General features: G+C 43.9%; 1 protein-coding gene across 1 annotated transcript in view; it reads right to left on the reverse strand.

Annotated features, from left to right (window-relative positions):
• SH3RF1 (SH3 domain containing ring finger 1) overlaps window positions 1-23,079 on the reverse strand; it is a 172,824-nt gene that overhangs the window by 104,098 nt on the left and 45,647 nt on the right. Inside the window, exon 4 of the mRNA XM_083367282.1 lies at window positions 10,464-10,559. Coding sequence (XP_083223408.1) covers window positions 10,464-10,559 — 96 coding nt within the window. The remainder of the gene's footprint in view (window positions 1-10,463; window positions 10,560-23,079) is intronic.

The following is a 23,079-nucleotide window of genomic DNA, read 5'->3' on the forward strand; positions in this document are numbered from 1 at the left end:
CCCCAAGGTATGTTTGTGTGTGGGGCGGGTGTCTTTTTCTCAAGGTGCAAATAGGGGCAGGGAGAAGCTATCTTTTATCTTAAGGACTGGTCTCCAAGGGAATCCTTATCTGGTTTGCATCTTGTCTAAGAATGCTGGGTTCTAGTGCTGGAGGTTTTTTTTTATTTTGATGCTCCAGGATGCCTTGTGTTTTGGAAACATCCTGCCTGCTTTTTGTGGTTTAATTTTGTGAGTGGGTGGGTGTGGGTGTGCACGCACACGTGTTTAAAAAGCTTTCACTGCTTAGAAAACAAGGCTTTGCAAGTTGAGGCAGCTGCATGTTTTGGGTTTCTTTGTAAAGAGGCTTTGTACTAGGCTGAGTTGGTTTGGTCTTGTTTTTTTTTAAGGTTTTTGTTGTGTAGCAGGTTCTTTGGTGCAGGAATGAAGACGAGACAACTGAGTACAGGAAAACTCATGGTTTATTTCTTGCAGAGTCAGAACTGGGGAAATGGCTGCAACTAGCCGCAATATATAGTCTAGCCCCTAGGCGGCAGCCAATAGATTTGAAGCAACCATTGCTGCCTAGGGATAGCCAATAGCAGCACAGGAGACTTGTAGTGGTATTACTAATGAGCCCAGTACATAACACCCCTCCCCTCTTAGATCAGACAATATTAACACAAGTTATTCTTAATGCAATTATCAAGACTCATTATCAAAACAAACTTAAATAATAGTAATAGGAAAAAAACAACCCATATACGTTACAATGTTATTAAACAATGTCTGAATGAATAGGCTTCGTTGACAGCACACTAGACAGTTACATCATAGCACCTGAATGAATATGCCTTCATTGACAATACGCCAGACAGTTAACATCATATCACTGGTTTCTGTAGTACAGTGGCAAGCTGCAATGCAACAATATTATAGCTCTTTATTTTACAACGTAATCAGCAAGATAAGAAGGAGGCTTGTGTGCCCTTGTGGAATGTCTTGGAGTTCCAATCACTTTGTGGTCTACCAGCTTACCCAGTAGACTGGGTAGACCTGTGCCCCTTGGTGCTCCTGAGTCAAGGGGATTAGATGCTCTCTGGCTAGCCTCTCCAGGTTGGCTCACCCCAGAGTCAGACTTATCAGCAGAGTAGGCACAGCGGTTGCTGAAGTCCAGTTGGCTTACTCCTTCAGGGGACCCATGTTGCATTCCTGGACTCCCACTTCTCCCTCTGGTTCCTCCTCAGTTATGAAGAAAAAGTCCTGAGAGTCCATGTGAGGACTGGCTTGGCCGCAAGTTTGAGGACCTAGGGAGGGACTTATGACGCAGTCCTCACTTAGTGGCCATTCTGGAAACTGTTTTCTGAGTTGATCAATGTGGCGTCTGACAACTCACCCTCCCTCCAACCCCACTTCATAAGACAGAGGCCCGGATACTTTGGTAATTTGACCAGGAACCCACAGATTCCCATGGCCATAGTTCCTGGCCCAAACCCAATTGCCCATTTGCAGCCCCCAGAGGGTTTTGGTCGAGAGGCTTCTGCTGCCACTCTATCTGGATGCAACCTGTCCAGTTTAGTGATCAAACGCCTCCCCCAACGTAGTTTAGCAGGAGTTTTGCCTGTAGCAATATAGGGCGTAGAATGCTGGCAGAGTAGAAAATCTGCCAATCTGTGATGCCAGTCACCTGTTACAATGCGCTTGAGTGATTCCTTCATTGTCCTCACCATGCGTTCACCTTGATCATTAGAAGACGGATGAAAAGGTGCAGACGTTGCATGTCTGATGAGATTAGCTCTAAGGAAGGCCTGAAATTCAGCAGCAGTGAATTGGGCCCCATTTTCTGAAACTAAGGCATCTGGCAGCCCATGTGTGGCAAAGAGTTTTTTCAACACCTGGATGGTCCTAGCAGTAGTCATGTTAGAAACTGGAATTACTTCCAGCCATTTGGAGTGGCTATCCACAACTATAAGGAAGAGCTGTCCCTGAAAGGGCCCAGCGAAGTCTATGTGAATCCTAGATCAGAGAGTGTGTGCTTCCTTCCACCTGTGAACTGGAGCCTGTGGCATTTCAGGCCTCAATTGCTGGCATGTATAACAACCATGGACTTGTGCCTCAATGTCCTTATCAAGGCCAGGCCACCAAAGGTAGCTTCTAGCTAAAGCTTTCATCCTGACAATGCCTGGATGGCCTTCATGTAATGACTGTAAAACCCTGTCTCTTAGGGAAGTGGGAATTATGACTCTGTTTCCCCATAATATGCACCCCTTGTGGGCAGATAACTCATGCCTTCTGACAAAATAGTTCTGCTCTTTTTTGAGGCCTGCTTCGCGAAGCCTCTGCAAAACAGCCCTGAGCCTACTAGCTAGCACTTCTGGGGATTCCCATGCAATAAGAACATCATCAAAATAAGGGCAGACGCCCTGAATACTCTTAAGTGTACGCTCCATGATCCCCTGAAAAATGCCAGGTGCAACACTGACTCCAAACTGTAAGCGTTTAACTTTGAAAGTCCCCCTGTGAATCACGATTGTCTGAGCCACAGCTGTGGCAACTGCTGATAGGCCTGTGCTAAATCAAGTTTAGCAAAAATAGTACCCCTTGCAAGGAGGTTAAAATGTGGTTGACCACTGGGACCGGGTAAGCGTGTTGCTTGAGGGCTTTATTTAGAGTGCATTTATAGTTAGCACAAATGCAAATTTCCCTGTTGGCTTTAAGTGGAGTGACTATAGGAGTTTCCCACTCCCCACCATCAACAGGCTGTAATACCTGTTCTACAAGCTTATCAATTTCAGAATCAATGTTATGTTTTAAGGCAAAGGGGACCCTACGAGGCTTAACCCTGATTGGGACTACATCGGGATCTAACTTAAATGAGATAGGCGGGCCTGTGTATGTTCCTAGGGTTGAATCAAAAACATCTGCATAGTCTTCACATACTGACGCGAGGTTTGCAATTTGTGTCGTTAATACTAGTAATCTGAATACCTGAGGCATCAAACCAATCGAGTCCAATGAGACTTGTTCTCTGGCCCCCTACTACTATGACATCCAGGTGCCCAAAAAAACCCTTAAATTTTACCATCAAAGTGGCTTCTCCCTTAACTAACTTGAGCATTTTGAAAGTCAGTTAGGATTATGTCTGAGGGCTTTAGTTTGGCCCAGTTGTTACTGCGCCTACACACGAAGTTAAAAGTGTCTTGAGAAATAATGGAGACTGCAGAGCCAGAGTCCAATTCCATCTTACATGGTACTCCTTGAAGCTCTACCAAGAGTCTGAGTTTAGGTTTGAGGGGGTGTCGGGCCCCGGTGCAGCACACGCTTCTGAGGCTTCTGAAAACCCCCACACTAACTGGACTCTGGGCCCCAGTACCTCTCCTAGTCGGTTCTTCCGACTGGTGCTTGGGTGGTCAGTCTCTCTGGAGGGCTCTGCAAACAGCTGCGATGTGGCCTGTCCTTCTGCAAGCTCTGCACGTGGCTGATCGGAATCTGCAATCGGCGTGAAAATGGTTGCTGCTGCACCCTTTACATCTCAGAAACAGAACTGCCTTGTTAGTGTTCTCTCGCTGCTGGCTGTTTCGGTGTTGCGCGTTGGTTTGCTTTTGGAGTCTGTTGATTTCAGCCTCTTCTTCCTCAGAAGATTGTACGGTGCGTTTGGTGTCCTCATGGTGGATCGTTTCTTCCTGCGTTGTCGTTTTGGCAGGCTGTACCATTTGAACTGCGCCCCCAACGGCTTCGTCGGCCATTACTTCATCTTGTGCTTCTGAAAACGTTAAGTTTTGTCCAGCAAAGAGTTTCTGCTGAAGCGTTCGGTTCCATAGGCCGCAGACGAAAATTTGCAAAGGCGTGTGGCCTGCCTCAGGCCCGCTATGAATTCTGAAGCTGATTCGCCAGGTTGCTGCACTCTCTGGTCAAACTTGAACTGCCAAGCCATTTCAGACATCTTGGGCTGGAAATGTTTGGTTAGCTTCTTTTTGAGGTCTGCGCAGGAGACCGCTTCTATTGGTGTCAGGGCAAATAGGTTCTCAGCCAAATCAAAGGTTGCTGGGCCGCACAGGCAGAGTAGCGTTGCGGCCTTCAATCCTTCTTCTGTGATCTGGTTTGCCCAGAGGTAATTTTCTATCTGTGACAAATAGGTTGGCCGTGCTTCATGTTGAATTCTCGAAGTCTCCCGACCTTCGGCATTCTGTCTTTGCTGGTTCTTGCATTTCTTCCGAATCCTGCTTCCCAGGCTCAGGGAATGAGTCCACTGAGCACGAGGTTGCTAGCGTAGCTTGCTAGCCGACCTTGAGAGAGGGGGGGGAATGCCTTTTCCCTCCAGCGTGCACTGCCTTTCCCTTGTAGACTTCAGCTCTTTTTAGGGAAGCAGGATCCCACCTTCGTTGACAGTGTTGTGCAGCAGGTTCTTTGGCGCAGGAATGAAGACGAGACAACTGAGTACAGGAAAACTCATGGTTTATTTTGTGCAGAGTCAGAACTGGGGAAATGGCTGCAACTAGCCGCAATATATAGTCTTGCCCCTAGGTGGCAGCCAATAGGTTTGAAGCAACCATTGCCGCCTAGGGATAGCCAATAGCAGCACTGGAGACTTGTAGTCTGGGTTGCTGGAGAGCCATTAGCTGCTCCAGCAACCCACGTGGTATTACTAATGAGCCCAGTACATAACAGTTTTCTCAGCACTTCCTCTTGCTACCTCTTCTTCCTCCTCCTCTTCTTTCTCCCTTTCCTCCTCTCCCCCTCCTGGCACCCCAACCAGGCTCATGCTCCTTTCTTCATGCAGCTCTCCAAGTTTGCAAGACAAGGAGGCTCCTACCCAGCTTACAATGGGGGAGGGGAGGGAGAAGCTACGTTTTCCCTTTAACACTGTATCTCCAAGAGAATCACTCTCTCATTTGCACCTTTTTCAAGACTGCTGGGCTTGCGCAGAGCTGAGTTGGTATGCTCTCTCTAATTTTCTCAGCACTTCCTCAACAACATGCTGGATCTTTGGTTTGTTTTGCTGGAAGGCAGAATTAGGATCGTCTCTTCCTTCCCTTCAAAGTCATTCACACCTCTTCCTGCTCTTTGATTGGGGGTTTCTTCTGGAGCAGAAGCAGAGCAATTCTTTCAGTGAAGGTTTCTCTCTGTCTTCTGATTTTCTTCCAGAGCAGAACAATAAAGGCTCTTCCTGTGAAGGCTTTTCCATGCCTTTATTCTAACTTTTCCCTGGAGAAAAAAAAAGCCTCTTCTAGTGAAGCTTTCCCTGTGTGTTTATTCTGATTTTCCTCTGGAGCAAAATCATTTAGTGCCAGGCCTTAAGTCAGAATCCCATACTTATTTTAGTCTCTGTATCACCTGATCATTATTTCATTTATCACTTCTGTCTGTGACCCTTTTCTGAACTGCACACTTGTCTCAGTCACAGTTTTGGTAAGCCCACACATTAAACCTAGCCAAAATGAGTAAAAAACAAACTTCACTGGAAAGCTTTGAAAAGGGGGAAGACCAAATGATGAGACAGCAGAAGACTCTTAAGACTGCCAATAAAAAGAAATCTACATTTAAAAGAAAATAACAAGTCTTTCTTAAATTACGGGTTCATTAAAACAGGTAATTCACATGCTCCAGACCCACTTTGTATAATATGTGGTGACAGGCTATCCAATGAAGCCATGAAACCTTTATTTATTTATTTAGTAAATTTACAATAATCATCATTGAATCATCGAGAACCCTCCCCTCCCCCTCCTGGTCCATGAAAAAATTGTTTTCCTTGAAACCGGTCCCTGGTGCCAAAAGGTTTGGGGACCTGTTTTAAACAACATCCCGCTCTCCCTGAAGGTGTTAAAAGAATGTGTGGGTCATTAAACAATGCACAGGGTTCTTCAGGGGTGGGAGAGGACCTAGGCAGCCTAGGCTCTTGGGACTCCCTGGGACTCCCAAGGCCTTTATTATTTATTTATTAATTTAATTTGTATACCGCTCTTCTCCCGAAGGACTCAGGGCAGTGAACAGGGCAATACATAATAAAAAACAGGATACAAAAATTAAAAAGTAATTAAACAGCAATGCCCGTAAATAAATTAATACACATTAAAAAGTTAAAACCGATTTATAAAACCCAACCCCATCCCAACAGGCCAGGCCAGCTTGTTCAAAAAGGAAGGTTTTGAGATCGCGCCGGAAGGAGCGAAGGTCAGGGGCCGTCCGGAGCTCAACCGGCAAGCGGTTCCATAGGTCTGGCACGCCCACAGAGAACGCTCTCCCCCTGGGGGCCACCAATCGACATTCTTTGATCGGAGGCACCCTGAGGAAGGCCCTCTCTGTGGGAGCGCACTGGACGGAGGGAAGTTGACGCTGGCCGCAGGTGTTGCCGTAGGTAATCCGGACCCATGCCATGTAGGGCTTTGTAAGTCATCACTAACACCTTGAACCTCACCCGGAGGGCAACCGGCAGCCAATGCAGCTCGCGGAGCAAAGGTGTAACATGGGAGTATCGGGAAACCCCCAGCACAACTCACGCGGCTGCATTCTGCACCAGTTGGAGTCCCCGAGTGGATTTCAAGGGCAGCCCCATGTAGAGAGCATTACAGTAGTTTAGACGAGAAGTCACGAGCGCATGAGTGATTGTACGCAAGGCATCCCGGTCTAGATAGGGTCGCAACTGGCGCACCAGGCGAACCTGGGCAAAGGCCCCCCTAGTCACAGCTCCAATATGCTCTTCTAAAGAGAGCTGTGAATCTAGAAGGACCCCCAAGTTGCGCGCCCTATCTACGGGGGGTAATAGCTCACCCCCCCCCATGGCCAGAGATGGGATAATCGGAATTTCCTGGGATGCCGGCACGAACAGCCACTCAGTCTTGTCAGGGTTGAGTCGAAGCCTGTTCCTCCCCATCCAGACCTGGACCGCCTCCAGGCAGCGGGACATCACACCGAGGGCATCACTGGGGTGGTTTGGGGTAGAAATAAAAAGCTGGGTATCATCAGCATATTGATGATACCCAACTCCAAAACCACGAATGATCTCACCCAGCGGCTTCATGTAGATGTTGAACAGGAGAGGCGAGAGAACCGATCCCTGAGGAACTCCACAAATGAGAGGTCTCAAGGTCGATCTCTGCCCCCCTGCCAACACTGACTGCGAGCATCCCAGAAGGTAGGAGGAGAACCACTGGAGAATTGTGCCTCCCACTCCTAACCCCCTGAGACGTCGCAGCAGGATACCATGGTCGATGGTATCAAAAGCCACTGAGAGGTCTAAAAGGACTAGGACAGAGGAGCAGCCCCTGTCCCGAGCCCGCCAGAGATCATTCACTAGCGCGACCAATGCCGTCTCCGTGCTGTACCCGGGCCTGAAACCTGATTGGTATGGGTCTAGATAATCAGCTTCATCCAAGAACAAAGGGAGCTGTTGCGCCACTACGCTCTCAACAACCTTCGCCAGAAAGCGAAGGTTGGAGACCGGACAAAAGTTGTTTAATATTGCTGGGTCCAAGGCAGGCTTCTTGAGGAGGGGTCTCACCACCGCCTCCTTCAAGGCGGCGGGAAAGCTACCCTCACTCAAAGAGGCAGTAATCACTGCCTGGAGCCAGCCTCGTGTGCCATCCCGGGCCGCATAAGTCAGCCAGGAGGGACACGGGTCCAACAAACACGTGGTGGAGCTCAGCTTCCCCATGATCTTGTCCACTTCTTCAGGAGTCACAGGGTCGAACTCTTCCCAGATTAAATCAACAAGACTGCCCATATCCTCATCGTCAGACTCTGCCCAGTCGGAGTCCAGACCGGTCCGGATCCGAGCGATTTTGTCCAACAGAAATCGACTAAACTCCTCGGCTCGACCCTGCAAGGGGTCCTCCCTCACCTCCCAATTAAGGAGAGAGCGAGTTACTCTAAACAGGGCGGCCGGGCGATTATCTGCGGACACGATGAGGGTGGCGAAGTGGTTAGACCTTGCCACCCTCATCACCGCGAGATAAGTTCTCATAAACGACCTTAGTCGTAACCGGTCGGATTCGGATCGGCTGGATCTCCAACAGCTCTCTAGGCCCCGTCTCCAACGCTTCATCTCCCGGAGCTCCATGGAGAACCATGGAGCCAATTGGGATCTGCGCCAGGTCAAGGGCCGCATGGGTACAACTTGGTCGAGTGCCTTTGTGGCTGCCCTTTCCCAGGCTTCCACTAGGGCATCGACCGAGCTGTGAGCAGAAGAGGTAGGTGGGGGCCCAAGCGCCGTCTGGAACTGCTCAGGGTCCATCAGGCGCCTAGGACGGAACCATCTTATTGGCTCAGCAACCCCACGACGGGGAGTGGCAAAATGGAAGACCAACCGCAGGAGATGATGATCGGTCCATGACAGGGGTGTAATAGTTGGGGAACCCCCCCGAGATCATCTAACCACCGTCCGGATAGAAAAACCAGATCGAGCGTGTGACCCCCCCCATGAGTTGGGCCCTGAATAACCTGTATCAGGTCCATGGCCGTCATGGAAGCCATGAACTCCCGAGCTAACTCAGATGATCCCCCCAGGGATGGTAGGTTGAAGTCACCCAAAACTATAAGTTTGGGGAACTCAACCACCAACCCGGAGAGGATATCGAGAAGCTCAGGCAGGGCTGCTGCTACGCGACTAGGCGAAACGTACACCAGCAGCAAGCCCAACTGAGCTCTAGGGCCACATCTCAGGAGGAGGGACTCACACCCGACTATCTGGACCATGGTGGCCTCCCGCGGACATAAGGTCTCCCTCGCCACTACTGCCACTCCACCGCCCCTACCCTGAGCCTGAGGCTGGTGCAGCACCCGGAAACCTGATGGGCAAAGATCAACCAGGGGGACACCGCCCTCTGGGCCCAACCAGGTCTCCGTAATGCAAGCCAGGTCCGCATGCTCCTCCTCAACCAACTCACGAATAAGAGGAGCCTTATTCGTTACGGACCTGGCATTGAAATACACCAGCCTGAGCTCAGGTGGCTGCTCACCCTCACTCCCGCTACCCCGGGCCGGAACCAGGGGGTCAGAGCGCATCACCGCTTGGAGACAGCGGGGACGCGCTCCCAGATGTTGATACGGCCCTCTGTTCATGCACCTGCGGCCATTCCCTACCGTCGTGGGAATAGGCAATCCCACACCCCGCTCCGGGGCCCTGTAGGCACCCAACCCAAGCCCCGTCACGGCGCGATCAATCTCAGGCCTGGTCTGAGTAACGGTTGATGGAATCCCCCCCGTTTCCAACCAAACCTGTGAACCCACCCCCCTCCCTAACCCCACAAAAACTTTTGCTAAAAAGCGCACTAGAGGCCTCTTATTAAATTTATGATAGAGGCTCCTGTCCCTGCCCAACCATCTCTCGGGGTCCCAATAATTGGGCCCGTCATCAAGAGGAGCGATGGAAACAAAGGCGGGTCGCGCCCAGAAAGGGGGGCACCCCTGAGCGCAAACAAGTCTGTGCTAGAATAGAACAAACGGACCATTTTCCGGGTAGGTCCAGTCAGGCAGTCCCATAGGCAGACCAATCAGGAAGATGTACAAAGGAAGGTCGAAAATGTCCAGTCCACCAGCTCCCTGCCACTGAGCTGGGTACCTTTCAGGTAACTTCCAAAGTAGGTTGGGCACCTCCCTCTCACGGAGGGCTCAAATTCATCTTTCCCACCCCTTGACATACTCTTGCTCTGCTTTCTGCTCCTCGGGATCCCTATACTGTTTGGGCCTCCTCCCCAACCCGTCACCCATTGTGCAGTTACTTTTTGAAGATCACCAGAGCTTTTCTTAGTGCTGTCCAGACTGCTTTAAGGAAGCAAAATAAAGCAATTCATCTCTGGGTCGCATGACAGCCTCCCAGAGGCAGCTGTCATTTCAATGCAACACAAGGAAATGTGGGTATGCTGAAAATGGTGGCCTCTTCTGGGAGGCAGCCACAAAGCTCAGATGCAAGTGGCCTGCCCTCCTTCTCCTTTATAGGCCTTGGTAAGACCACACTTACTAAAGCTGCAAGTTTTAATCATCACAATAAAAAAAGATGTTGAGATTCTGGAAAGAATGCCACCTGGTTTTGATCTGCCTCACTCTGTCTGAATGAAATTGAACAGAATTAGGTGTGATACTCTGCCCTGTATCAGTGAGGATGGAAAGATTCTCCTTAACAATTAAACATATTGTGCAAGATTGTCCACGTGTATTTTCTGGTTCCCTAGAAGATCTGCATAAAACAATGCCAAAGGCAATACCTGGATAGCTGAATTGGATATCCACTTATGATGAGGCCACTGCCTATGCCCATAGAAGCTTTGTACATAATTATATGGATTGCATGTATATGTTTACTTCTCTTCCGTCATGTTCTCATCATATGGTAAATAAATAATAATAAATGATTCAATTTGCTAAAAAGTGTTGTTTGATTAAAATCTAGAGATTTTCTACTCATCTATGCAGTCCAAGATAAAAGAAAAAACGTATTTGTGCATGTATTCACATTAATTCAACATTAAAGAAACTTAAGAATCTTTCACCTCAACATATGAAATAGGAAATATTCCAATTCTGTCAGCCAACATTCCTTCAGCCCAATTTTCATCTACTCGACGAATCACAGTAAGAATATCATCCTGGATATAAAAGAAGAAAATGAAAAGGTACGAAAGTTTCCAAGTTCTAATTAAACATTTTATTTTATTTTATTTTCCTGACATTCAGACCATTGAAATTTTTAAAAAGTAAACTTACATATGTTCAGATGAAAATTGTATATTCCTATTATTAAGAATTTGAAAAGCATTCTAGGAGCTAATCAGATGAAATAATTGCTGAGTAACAACAACTCAACTGCTTTTTTTTTCAGCATTAGAGTACAGTTCTCGACTTCCAGGTGGCTCTTCAGCGGCGTGGATGGTCGGGATCGACTGCCAGCCCCCCGATTTTGTTAAAGCTGCACAGCAGTGACAATCAGCTGTTCTGTGGCTTGAAAACCCTTCCCCTCGGGAGAAGAGGGGAAGGGGAGCATTCTGGGTAGGGGTAGAGCTCCCCTAGAGCCCTAGAATATTTATTCTGGGGCTTGAAGGGTGAGAGCTCTCCCGAAGCCCGGAGATACTCCAGATCGGAGGACTTCTCTGCTTTTAAGCAGAGCAAGACGCTGAATCCACTCCTGCTGGATTTGATTGTTATCTTGAGCAACTGAAGCAGGCAGAGCGGATGCAGGAGCTGTGTAATTAGCAAGTATAAGACTTTAACTCTGGAATCTCAACTTTCTTTCTGTTTTAACGATCGTCTTAAAAGGAAGGGGAAGATGGCACTTGAGTGATTCTTTGTAACAAGAATTGAAAGTGCTTGGCTGGTGAGAGATGAAAGTTAATTGGGTATTAAAATGGCTTCTAAACCACCCAGAGTTTCTACTTCGAGAAGTGCGGGCGCATCACCAATTCAGCAACAGTCTGTATTACAGACTTTGATGCCACCCCCCGCAGCACCTACACCTGCATTGACATTAAAAGATTTACAAGATGCTTTAAAAAGTCAATCTGAGCAAATATCTAAGCAAATGGCAGAGCTTATTGATGAGAAAAACAAGGAAATATGAGAGGACATTTTATTGGCGTTTCAGGGGCTGGCAGCTTGTATTGAGCGTCTGGATGAACCTGTGGAAGAAGTAAATCAAAATAATTTGAGATTGGAGGCTAAAATGTCTGAAACAGAGAATAAAATGGATAAGATTGACGATGATGTGGTAATGATACAATACAGAGACATGGAGGTTTGAAAGAGGATTCAAAGGAAAATTTGAAGGAGATTTTAGCAGAAGCTCTGGAACCGATTTGGGGTGTCAAGCTGAAGATATTATGGTGGATATAGATAAAATATTTCGTGTCAACTCCTGGATTGCCAGGCAAAGAAAATTACCAAGAGATGTGGTAGTTTATTTCCCAAAGAGATCAATTAGAAATGTGACTGTTAGCGCTTTTTACAATAACAGATTTAAAGTGGCTGGTCAAGAGGTTTTGATTCTGAAAGAAATTCCTCCAAGAATTTTAAGGAAAAGGAAAGTTTGCTTTTTTGGCAGATGAATTAAAGAGGCAGCTCCAGTTTAGATGGGAGATACCAAATGGATTGGTGGTGACCTATGTAGGTACAAGATATCGTCTTAATACAGTTTTGAAGGCACTAGATTTTTATTGCAATGTACTGAAAGCAGGTTCTTCGCCATCCCCGGAATTTAAAAGAAGGAAGGAAGAAGGAGCGAGACAGGCACAAATGGAAAATATACAGGGAGATGCAGAAATTATTTCATTGATTGCAAAAGAAGCTCAGCAAACTATGGAAATTGCGCAGCCCCAGGGATTGTTAGAAGAATCTAAGACTCAGAGTGACATGGGCTGCAGCTAGACGAAAGCAACAAGAACAAGAACAACAGAAATCTATAACTACAACTCAAGAATTTACTTATAGTGAAGCAGTGGGAAGTGCACGACCAAAGAGACAGGTGCCTGAGGATCTGCAAGATGCACTCCGAAAGCTTCATGTCGCAAAAGATGGCGACAAAGTTTCTAACTTGGAATGTTAATGGTTTAAATTCACCGCAAAAGAGAAAGAAAATATTTCAGTATTTGAAACAATTTAAAAATGATGTTACATGTTTGCAAGAGATGCATATTCGTGTATCTGATCAAAAATATTTGATAAATTCTAGATTGGGTACTCAGTTTATTGCATCTGCTTCAGAAAAGAATGGAGTAGTTATCTATGTGAAGAAAGATTTATCAGATAATTTAATTGAAGCAGATAACCAAGGAAGATATATTATAATTGAACTTTTAATAGAAGGGCAGAAAATACTTTTAATTGGACTATACGCACCTAATCAACAGCAAGGAGAATTTTATAAATTTTTACATAATAAAATAATTCAATGGGATTATAAATTGTGTATTTTGATTGGAGACTGGAATGGAGTGCTGGATACGCAGAAAGATAAAAAAGGACCTTTTAAAAGCACACAAAATCATGCTAGATTGCCTAAATCTTTTTTTGATATGAAAGACAATTTGGAATTGAGAGATGTCTGGAGAGAATGAAACGTGGATGAAAAGGATTTTACTTTTTTTTCTGATAGACATCAATCCTTTTCCAGGATTGATTTTATATTGACTACTAATGATTTTTTTCCCAGGGTTAAGAAGATTAAGATATGTCCAAGAACTTTATCAGACCATAGCCCAGTATGGATGGAGTTGGACAAGGGAAAGGGAGATAGGAGGTCTTGGAGATTAAATGAAAATTTGTTTAGATATGAAGAAAATGTGGAAGAATGTAAAAAATATATGAAAGAATTTTTTATAACAAATATGCATAAAGGTACTTCTATTGAAATGGTTTGGGATGCAAGTAAAGCTTATATGAGAGGAGTGTTAGTACATTTGAATAATAAATATAGACGTAAATTGGAATATAAGCGCAAAGAGCTAGAGGAGGAAATAAAGATGAAAGAGAAGGCTTTTATTTTGAACCCATCTAATAAGAGGGTGAAAGAAGCAATTAATCTGTTAAGAGGGCAGTTTAATATGTTGATGGCAGACCAAGTGGCAACTAATTTACGGTATGCTAAACATAATACATTTTGCAATGCTAATAAGCCAGGTAGGTGGTTAGCTTATCTGTTAAGGAAAAAACAAGTTACGTAATATAGATAAGATATACAAATAGAAATGGTGGAACCTCTAAAAGAATTATTTAGAACAGGGGTGTCAAACTCAATTTCATTGAGGGCCGCATCAGCATTGCGGTTGCCCTCAGGGGGCCGGGTGGGTATGGCCAGGGTGGGCGTGGCCTACTGGGTGGGCGTGGCTAGAGTGCGTATGGCCTACTGGGTGGGCGTGGCCAGCTCTACATCGTTCGCATCAAGGGTGCCTATGGGGCCCTGGGCAGGAGTGGGACAGATCTGAGGGTCTCTGGCAGGAGGAGGGTCTCTGGGCCAGGGCCAAGGCAGTGGGGGCCGTTCCCTCACTGTTTCCAGGATGGCTTTGCGGGCCACATGAAACCACTTTGCGGGCCGGATCTGGCCCCCGGGCCTTGTGTTTGACATGTCTGATTTAGAACAATTCAGTCTGGAGAAGTTCCTCCTTCGTGGAAAACAGCTTTTATAACATTAATTCCAAAGGAAGATCAAGATCTTACTCAAACTAAAAATTACAGACCAATATCACTTTTAAATACTGATTATAAGGTATTTGCTAAAATCTTATTTATAAGTTTATAAATAAGATTTTAGCAAATATTTATAAGTGGTAGACAAATGAAAACTAATGTGAGACATATTGTAAATTTATTAGAATTTTTGGAAAAAAAATAATCAAGTCCCCACAGCACTGATTTTTTTGGATGCTGAAAAGGCCTTTGATCAATTGAATTGGCAATTTTTATTTAAAGTATTGGAGAAGATGGAGTTTGGGGATAAGTTTTTACAACCTATTAGAGCATCATGGCTATGTTTGAGGGCATTAAGACGAAGAGCTTCAGGCAAGTATAATTTTTCCCCCTTGTAAGCCTCACCATCCCTGCATGTTAGGGATGTCTGATTGTATTTAAACCATTGATCAGTGAGGAATTCTCGCTTTATTTTCTTTATCCCATGTTCATCAGGATTAGGGGTCCTGTGAGGTGTGAGTTGGGCCGCAGTTTGTGGACCGGGGATAATTGCCTCATGAACTTCTTCATGTTTGCTTTTGTACTGTGGCAATCGGGAGAGCACATAAGCTAGGAAGTTTTTCCTTCCTGGTATGTACTTAAGAGTAAAGTTAAAACAGTTGAAGTACTGTGCCCATCATACTTGTTTTGGGGACAATTTGCGGGGAGTTTTCAGTGCCTCTAAATTTTTGTGATCTGTCCATACTTTGAAAAGGCACCTTGCTCCCTTCTAAGTAGTGCCGGCAGTTTAATAGCCCCCACCTAATAGCAAAGGCCTCCTTCTCCCACTGCCACGTCGCTGGTGTCTGCCTAAATTACAAAGGGGTCCCCTGGGCAGGGGTGCTTTAGAACCAATTCAGCTGCAAATAGTCTTTTTAAATTCTCAAAAGCTTTCTGACAACTCATAGTCCATGCTAGTGGTTGGCCAGGTTGCAGTTTTACCCCTCCCTTGCCCATTTTGAGTAGTTCTGTAAGAGGTAGAGCAATCTCAGCAAAAGAGGGAATAAATTGGCGGTAGAAGTTGGCAAACACTAGGAAGTTCTGGAGCTGTTTGCGGGTCTTTGGGGGCTGCCATTCAATTATAGCTTTCACTTTGGCTGGGTCCATTTTGATACCCTCATTGGAAATTCTATAGCCAAAATAATACACGAGCTCAATCCAATGAGTGAATTTCCTTGTAAATAAAAGGGAGCTTTGGACATTGCTCTGGGCTCTCATCCCGAGGCAGGAAAGACTCTGTCTTATTTTCATGAGAGACCACCACATGTGGTGACCCCGACGTGATTCTTTGAGACCCTCAGACTTACGCCTGGCATAGGCACAGTGCACTTCATCGGATCTTGCAGGATGGGACCGAATATTCGTATGGGGAATGATTTTTCAGCGTCACAAAAACTCCATGCGAAGGAGTTACACCAGATCTTAAAAAATATGTTTCCTGCTTCTTGTCAAGTAGGTTTAAGAGACACAGAAAACTTACTCAGAGTTATTACAGCTCAATGTCCCTGGTATCCTGAACAAGGTACTTTAGAAGTTCAGGATTGGAAAAGGATAGGGAAAATTTGGGGGGGGAAATTTGGAAGCTTTAATGGCACATTCTAATCCTTTGTTTCTTTCACTAGAACTTTCCACTCCGCCACCTTATGTGTTAACTCCGATGCTTCGTTTAGTTACCCCAAAGGCTCCGGAGGAGATTAAGTTGATATCCAAGTCGTATGCATCATTACCTGAAATCAATAATTTGGAGGGTTCCAAAAAAGTTGATGAAGCAAGTACAAAAAATTTAAAGTGTCAAGGGGCAGTTGGGGTAGTTAGAGCAGGATTTGACAAAGCTCAAGGGAAAGGGTTATTGTCACCTGAGGAATTGGTAGAAGTTTTGGAGGATTTTCCCGTGGCTATAGATGGTCAAGGAAATAGGCAATATCCTTGGCAGCCATTGCCTTTTTCTACTTTGAGAGAAATTAGGAAAAGTATAACTGAGACAGGATTGCATTCCTCCTTTGTGCAAGGAACCATAGAAGGGATATCTACAGGATATAATATGGTACCACAGGATTGGAAGGATTTGTGGAGAATGCTTTTAACACCGGCATAGTATGTAGTTTGGGATTCTGAATATCAGTGTAATGCTATTGTAGCTGGAAACAACTCTGGAGGAGCTTACACTCCAGATCAAGTTTATGGTTCTGGTCGATTTCCCACTGTTTTACAACAAGTAGAAGGAATTCCTGATGCTGCTTATCCTGTAATTGGCCGTTGTATGATAAGCGCATATAAAAAGGTACCTCAGTCAGGCAAACCCACTAATGTCTGACAGGGGCCAACTGAGCCTTATCCAGAATTCATTGATAAATTGAAAGAGGCTATTGAGAAACAAATTGATTGACTTCCGGTGGCTCCGCGGCGACGGAGGGAGCCTTCCCGGGCTGCCCGCGGCTCAGCTGTTGTTTTTCCACCCGAAACAGCGCCGATCAGCTGTTCGGGCGAATCCGAAGCCCCCTCCTCGGGAGAAGAGGAGGGGGCGAGCTCCCAGGTAGGGGTAGAGTTCTCCAGGGCCGCCTGAGCTTATGGCTTGGGCGGCTGAAGGATTGAACTCCCCCGTAGCCTGGGCTGCTCCCAGCTGGCCGTCGCCTCTGCTCCTGACTTTTTGGAGCAGAGCCAGCCGTCTGCGACCACCCCTGCCTGAAGGAATGACTATGATTTAAAGGAGCAGGCAGAGCGATACAAGAGGAAATGGTAAAGAGGATTACTATGTTTTACTCTCCAGCTTGATGGACTTTTTTGGATTACAAATCTGAAGTGAAAGTGCATCATATTTGGTAAAAGATGGCGGCTAAACCACCCCCTAAAACTCTTCGGAGTGCTGGAACTTCTCCCGTGCAACAATCATTATTGCAGGCGCTGCATCCTCCTGATGTATTGACATCAAAGGACTTACAAGATGCTCTTGAAAAACATACCCAGGTAATTTTGGAATCAATTAATATTAGATTTGCACAGATGGAGGAGAAATTGGAGAAATTGGAGGAGAGAATGGAGGAGAGGATGGAACAGAAGCTCAAAGCGATGAGGGTAGACATCTTGACTTCAGTGTTTAAAGTGGCTCGGTGTGTGGAAGAATTGGAGGAAAAGCTAGAAGACTTGACTCAAAAGAATGCTATATTAGAAGCAAAAGTATTGGAGAATGAAAATAAAATGGAAAGGGAACTGTGTCTTGCTCAATATTTCCAGATGCAGTTTGCCATTAGAATTAGAGGCTTAAAGGAGAATACTAAGGAAGATCTAAAGCAGCTGGTTTCTGAGGCTTTTGAAATAGTGTTGAAACAGCCAGCATCTGAAATAAAAGGAGGCATGGACAAAGTGTTTCGTGTGAATTCATGGATTGCCAGACAGAGAAAGTTGCCTAGAGATGTGGTGGTATATTTTGCAAAAAGGGAAACTAGAGATGAAGTTATACAAGCTGCTTATGATACTAAAGTTATGATTGCTAATCAAGAAGTTTTGGTCTTAAAAGAAATTCCTCCAAAGATTCTAAGGAGAAGGAAGGATTTTACATTTCTTGTGCAAGAGCTCAAGCAGCGAGATATAAGGTTCAGATGGGAGATCCCAGTGGGGTTGATGGTGACGCACGAAGGTAAAAAGTACCGTTTGGTTACTGTGATGCAAGCGCGTGATTTCTACAATAATGTTTTAAATGCAACGCCATTAACACTTTTGGAAGCTGGAAAGGGATCTGGAGAAGGAGTGCATCAAGAGGCCGAAGATGGTCAGATAGAAGACAACGGTGTTGGAGGAGATCAAGATACAACCTCGTCGGATGAATCTATAAAACAGAGGGTGACGCGTGCTGCTGTAAAACGATCTAAGAAGAGAAAGTAGCAGGAATTGCAGAAGTCTATGGAACTTTCACGATATAGTCAAGTAGTCATGTAGGGGAGGGGGGAAAAGATTTGGGTGTAGACGCAATATATTTTTATATTTGGTGGTTCTGTGGAAAGGGTGAGCTTTTTTGGATTGTGGTACTGGAAGAGGAACGGCCGATTACAGAAGAGTTGACTTTAAAGTTTTTTGATTTGGGATCCTTGGTTAATTTGGAAAATTATTTGTAAGAATGTTATATCATGGAATGGATAAAATGGATGGAGTTTATTTAGGATAAGTATAGGGTTGAGAAGGGGTTTTTTTCTTCTTTTTCCTTTTTTTTTTGTCTTTAATATATATTTAATATTATTAAGGTTTGTTCCATTCTATATAAGCTAGAGAGTGTCCTTTTCTTATTCTAGTTTTTTTTTATACATATATTTAATATTGTTAAGGTTTGTTTTATCCTATATAAGCTAGAGAGTGATGGATTTTAGAATTTATAGTTGTTAGTATATGGTTGCTTAGGTTTGCTTTTTTTATATATATATATACCTTGTATTCAGCTCTGGGAAGTAGGGGGGGAGGGGGGAGGTAGGGGGGGAGGAGGAGGGAGGGGGGAGGAGGGGAGGTAGGGGGGGAGGAGGGAGGGGGAAGGGGGTTTTTTTAAAGGAAAATTGTATTTTAAAACTTTTCAATAGAGAAACAAATTGATAATGCAGAAACAGTTCAAGAACTTTTGTTGAAATTGGCTTATGAAGCTGCAAACGCAGAATGTAAAAAAACTCTAGCTAATATAGTGAGTCAACCAACTTATGGAATAGCAGATATGTTAAAAGCATGTTCCTCTGTGGGAACAGGGGTGTGGAATATGAGTGCTTTAGCTAACGCTTTGCAAAAAGGAAAATTTGGTCAACAAATGGGTAATTGTTTCAACTGTGGGAAACCTGGTCATTTTAAGGCACAATGTCGAGCTCCAGGAGGAGGGAATAGTGTTGGAACTAGACAGGGAAATAATAAATCTGGAGTTCGCCCGAAACAGCCTTGTCCAAAATGCAAGAAGGGATTTCATTGGGCAAACCAATGTAGAAATGTTAAGACTTCGGGAAACTGGAATGCGGGCTAGCAGCTAGCCCAGGAAGTAAAGCTGCTTGTTGCCAAAATGAACAAAGTTATAAGGGCAACACTGCACCTATTTGTGGAAAATTGTCTGTTCAGAACGTTCCCACAGCCACCAAGGGTAGTGCAGGTATAGATTTGATTAATCAGCAAGATATTAATTTGGATTTTCCTGACATTGTGACTTGTATGCCAACTCAACTTTGGGGACCATTGCCTAAAGGAACAGTAGGTTTAGTCCTTCCTCGTTCCTCAGCAGTGAAAAAAGGGTTTCAAATAATTCCTGGAGTAATTGATTCGGACTATTTAGGACAGATTATGATTCAAATAATGGTGCAAGTTCCTCAATTGGCAAGTAAAGGGGACTCCATGGCTCAATTAATACTACTTTCTTATGTAACACCTGGGGGGAATTCTGATCGGATTCGAGAAACTGGAGGGTTTGGCTCTATAGATACTGTGGATCCTCAAATCTTAGCTATTAAATATGGATTAGAAGTAGCCCCAGAAAAAATTCAAACTTCTCCACCATTTAAACAGTGGGGTGCTGTAGCCTGGCAGGAAAAAGGCCAATGGAAAACGAAAATTACCCCTCCTCAGAAGTCTGCGCAAAAGGCAGAGTTAGCCACAGTAATTTTGTTTTTGCAACTATTTAAAGATCCAGCATTTAATTTAATTACTGATAGTTTATATGTTGCTAATATTATTCAGAATCTTTCTCATGCTTGTTTTTCCCAGTGTGGAGGACAATTTTCTCTTTTTCTTACACTGCAGCAGTTATTAGCTAGCTGAAGATATTATTTACATGTGTCTCATATTAGAAGTCATCAACCATTTCCTGGATGGCTCTCAGAAGGAAATGCAGTGGCAGATGCGGCTACAGCAGGGGTTGTTTTGACGGCCACGATTACGCCATGTGAGAGTCATTCTTATTTTCATCAAAATGCGAAAGCCTTGTGTAAGCAATTTGGAATCTCTATGTCAGAAGCCACAGCCATCATTAAGCAGTGTACATCCTGTGGTCAGAATGTTTTCGGTCCTTCTATGGGGGTCAATCCCAGAGGATTGAAAGCTAATGAAATTTGGCAAATGGATGTTACTCAATATCCTCCTTTTGCTCCTTGGAAATATTTACATATTTCTATTGATACGTGTTCTGGGTATATTTTTTTTTTCTCCTCAAAGAGGAGAAAAAGTAAAATATGTGATCAATCATTGTATTAGAAGTTTTTCAATAATGGGAAAACCTGTACAAATTAAAACGGACAATGGATCTGCATATTGCAGTGCGGCTTTTGCGGAATTTTGTGATAAATGGGATATTTTGCATAAATTTGGTATTCCTTACAATTCTCAAGGTCAAGCTATAGTAGAAAGAGCAAATAGGACATTAAAGGAGGCTCTTGACAAACATAAAAACAAAAAAGGAGGAACTGTGGCTAATTTAACAGTGTTGCAGGAATGGTCATCTTTAACTTTATTTACTTTAAATCATTTAAATATTTCAAAATTAGATTCAGTTTTGGACTCCACAGCTGTGGAACGACATTTTGGTAAATGTCGTTCCACAGCTAAAGTTTGGTATAGAACTCCACCTTATCCCATTTGGCATGGTCCTGTGCCTTTGTTAACATGGAGGCGAGGATATGCTGCTGTGCTTGCTCCAACAGGTCCAGTCTGGATTCCAGCCAGGTGTGTGAGACCATATCATGAACCCATGGCATCAAGGGTTATACGATCCTATTCCGGATTTCCGAAAGAATCAAAGGATAACAATCAAAATGCCAAAGGAAATTCTACCTCAGGATGAACAATCTGTATCGCATAAGGAGAAAACTCTTGGAAACGATGTGGAGAAGGAAATTATACATTCAGCTAAAATTGAAATGTTTGTTAATTTTATATGTATAATATTTGGGATTTGTTTAGGTATGTTGTGTAATGAAGTCAATGTTTGTTCAGTTCAATTGGGGAAAAGGGAAACCGGAGCAAGAAGCCTGGGGAAATAATGTATATGTGTTGCACCTTCAATCTACATAACGAATGAGTTGCCATTTGGTCGTTTAAGAAACAGAAGAAACGTGAACTTTGATCAAAGTCCAATAAGCTGAAGGATTGAAACGCAAATGGCGAGAGGACTTATACCACCATCGGGAGTTGCCATGAATTATAGAGATTTGCATATATTTGAATCATTGGATTGTAGCTATGTTTAATCAAACTATCAAGACTTTAAATTGTTAGAAAAATTTCAGACATTAGGGATGTAGTATTGCGGGATCGCATGGCATTAGAGATTATGTTAGCCGCAAAAGGAAGGGTGTGTGTGCTTTAATTCATAGTCACTGTTGTGTTTATATTTCTGATTTTCATGCTAATATTACTCATACAATTGATGTTATGGAAAAGATGGTTAAAGAAAAATTCCTTAGTTTATACTGGCTCTGCGGTGACAAATCCATGGGATTGGTTATGGTCTTGGCTACCTGATTTTGGATGGGTGCGACAAATTGTCCCCATCATAATTGGAGTTATATGTTTGCTGATTGGTTTATGCTGTTGTATACAATGAAATGCTCTTTAGAAGGCCAGATCCTGAAGCTAAAACTCAAATACTTTGGCCACCTAATGAGAAGGAAGGACTCACTGGAGAAGAGCCTAATGCTGGGAAGATTGAGGGCAATAGAAGAAGGGGACGACAGAGAATGAGGTGGCTGGATGGAGTCACCGAAGCAGTAGGCGTGAGCCTAGATGGACTCCAGAAGATGGTAGAGGACAGGAAGGCCTGGAGGAACATTGTCCATAGGGTCGCGATGGGTCGGACACGACTTCGCAACTAACAACAACAACAACAACAACATACAATGCTTACCAAACTTATGGTTTATGTGTAGGCAGTTACGACCACCCTGGAAAGAGGTGTTATACGCCTACAAACTGTTGAAACAACATAAAGATCTGTATGGTAGTTAAACAAAAAAGGATGAGATGTAGGGAAATTATTGCAGGCTGCAGCCATTGGAATAAGCGCAGCTGAAACAATTGTTTTTCAGTCTCCTGAAGATGAGCCATAATGAAACCACCTGTTCAGCACAAGGTCAATCAGTTAATTGTTAGCTATTAAAATGCAGCTGACATAACCAAGCCATGGGAATATCATGCAGGTTCAGAGCCAATGGGAAGGTAGGATTTTTTGTTGTACACGAGCTCAATCCAATGAGTGAATTTCCTTGTAAATAAAAGGGAGCTTTGGACATTGCTCTGGGCTCTCATCCCGAGGCAGGAAAGACTCTGTTTTATTTTCATGAGAGACCACCACACTCGCATATTAAGATATGCTCTGTTGCGAGTTTGGAAAATATACCGATATAAGTTACCGATATAAAATACCAATTTGGGCAATACCTAAACACTCAACAGAAAATATAAGTGTGGGATTTAAACATGATGTGACTACATATAAAGAAATTCTTAGAATGGAAAGGAATGTATGGCAATTAAAGTCGTTTAATATTTTAAAAGAAGAAAAAATAGTTCAGACCTGGTTTCAGTATAGGCAGTTACAAGCTAGATGGAAAGAAGACCAGAAAATTGGCATTTCGACAACTGATGAAAATTTGGTAAAACAAATCAGAGATCAAAGTCAAGCGCATATAAGAAGGATATATAATGCATTGATAGAAATAGATTCAGAAACAGAACTTGTTAAAGATTGTATGATAAAATGGGCCCAGAATTTTCAGGAGCCAATAACAATGGATATTTTGGAAAAAATTTGGGTTAGAAATATAAAATTCACACAGGCACAAAATTTAAGACAGAATTTTTATAAAATGTTTTATAGATGGCATTTAGATCCTAAAAAATTAGCATGTATGTATCCAAATTATCAGCCTAAATGTTGGAGGTGTGGTTGTGATGATGCAACGTATTATCATATATGGTGGACTTGCAAAAAAGTTAAAGCTTTTT

This window comes from Vipera ursinii (genome assembly GCF_947247035.1).
Source record: "Vipera ursinii genome assembly, chromosome: 7".
NCBI lineage: Eukaryota > Metazoa > Chordata > Lepidosauria > Squamata > Viperidae > Vipera > Vipera ursinii.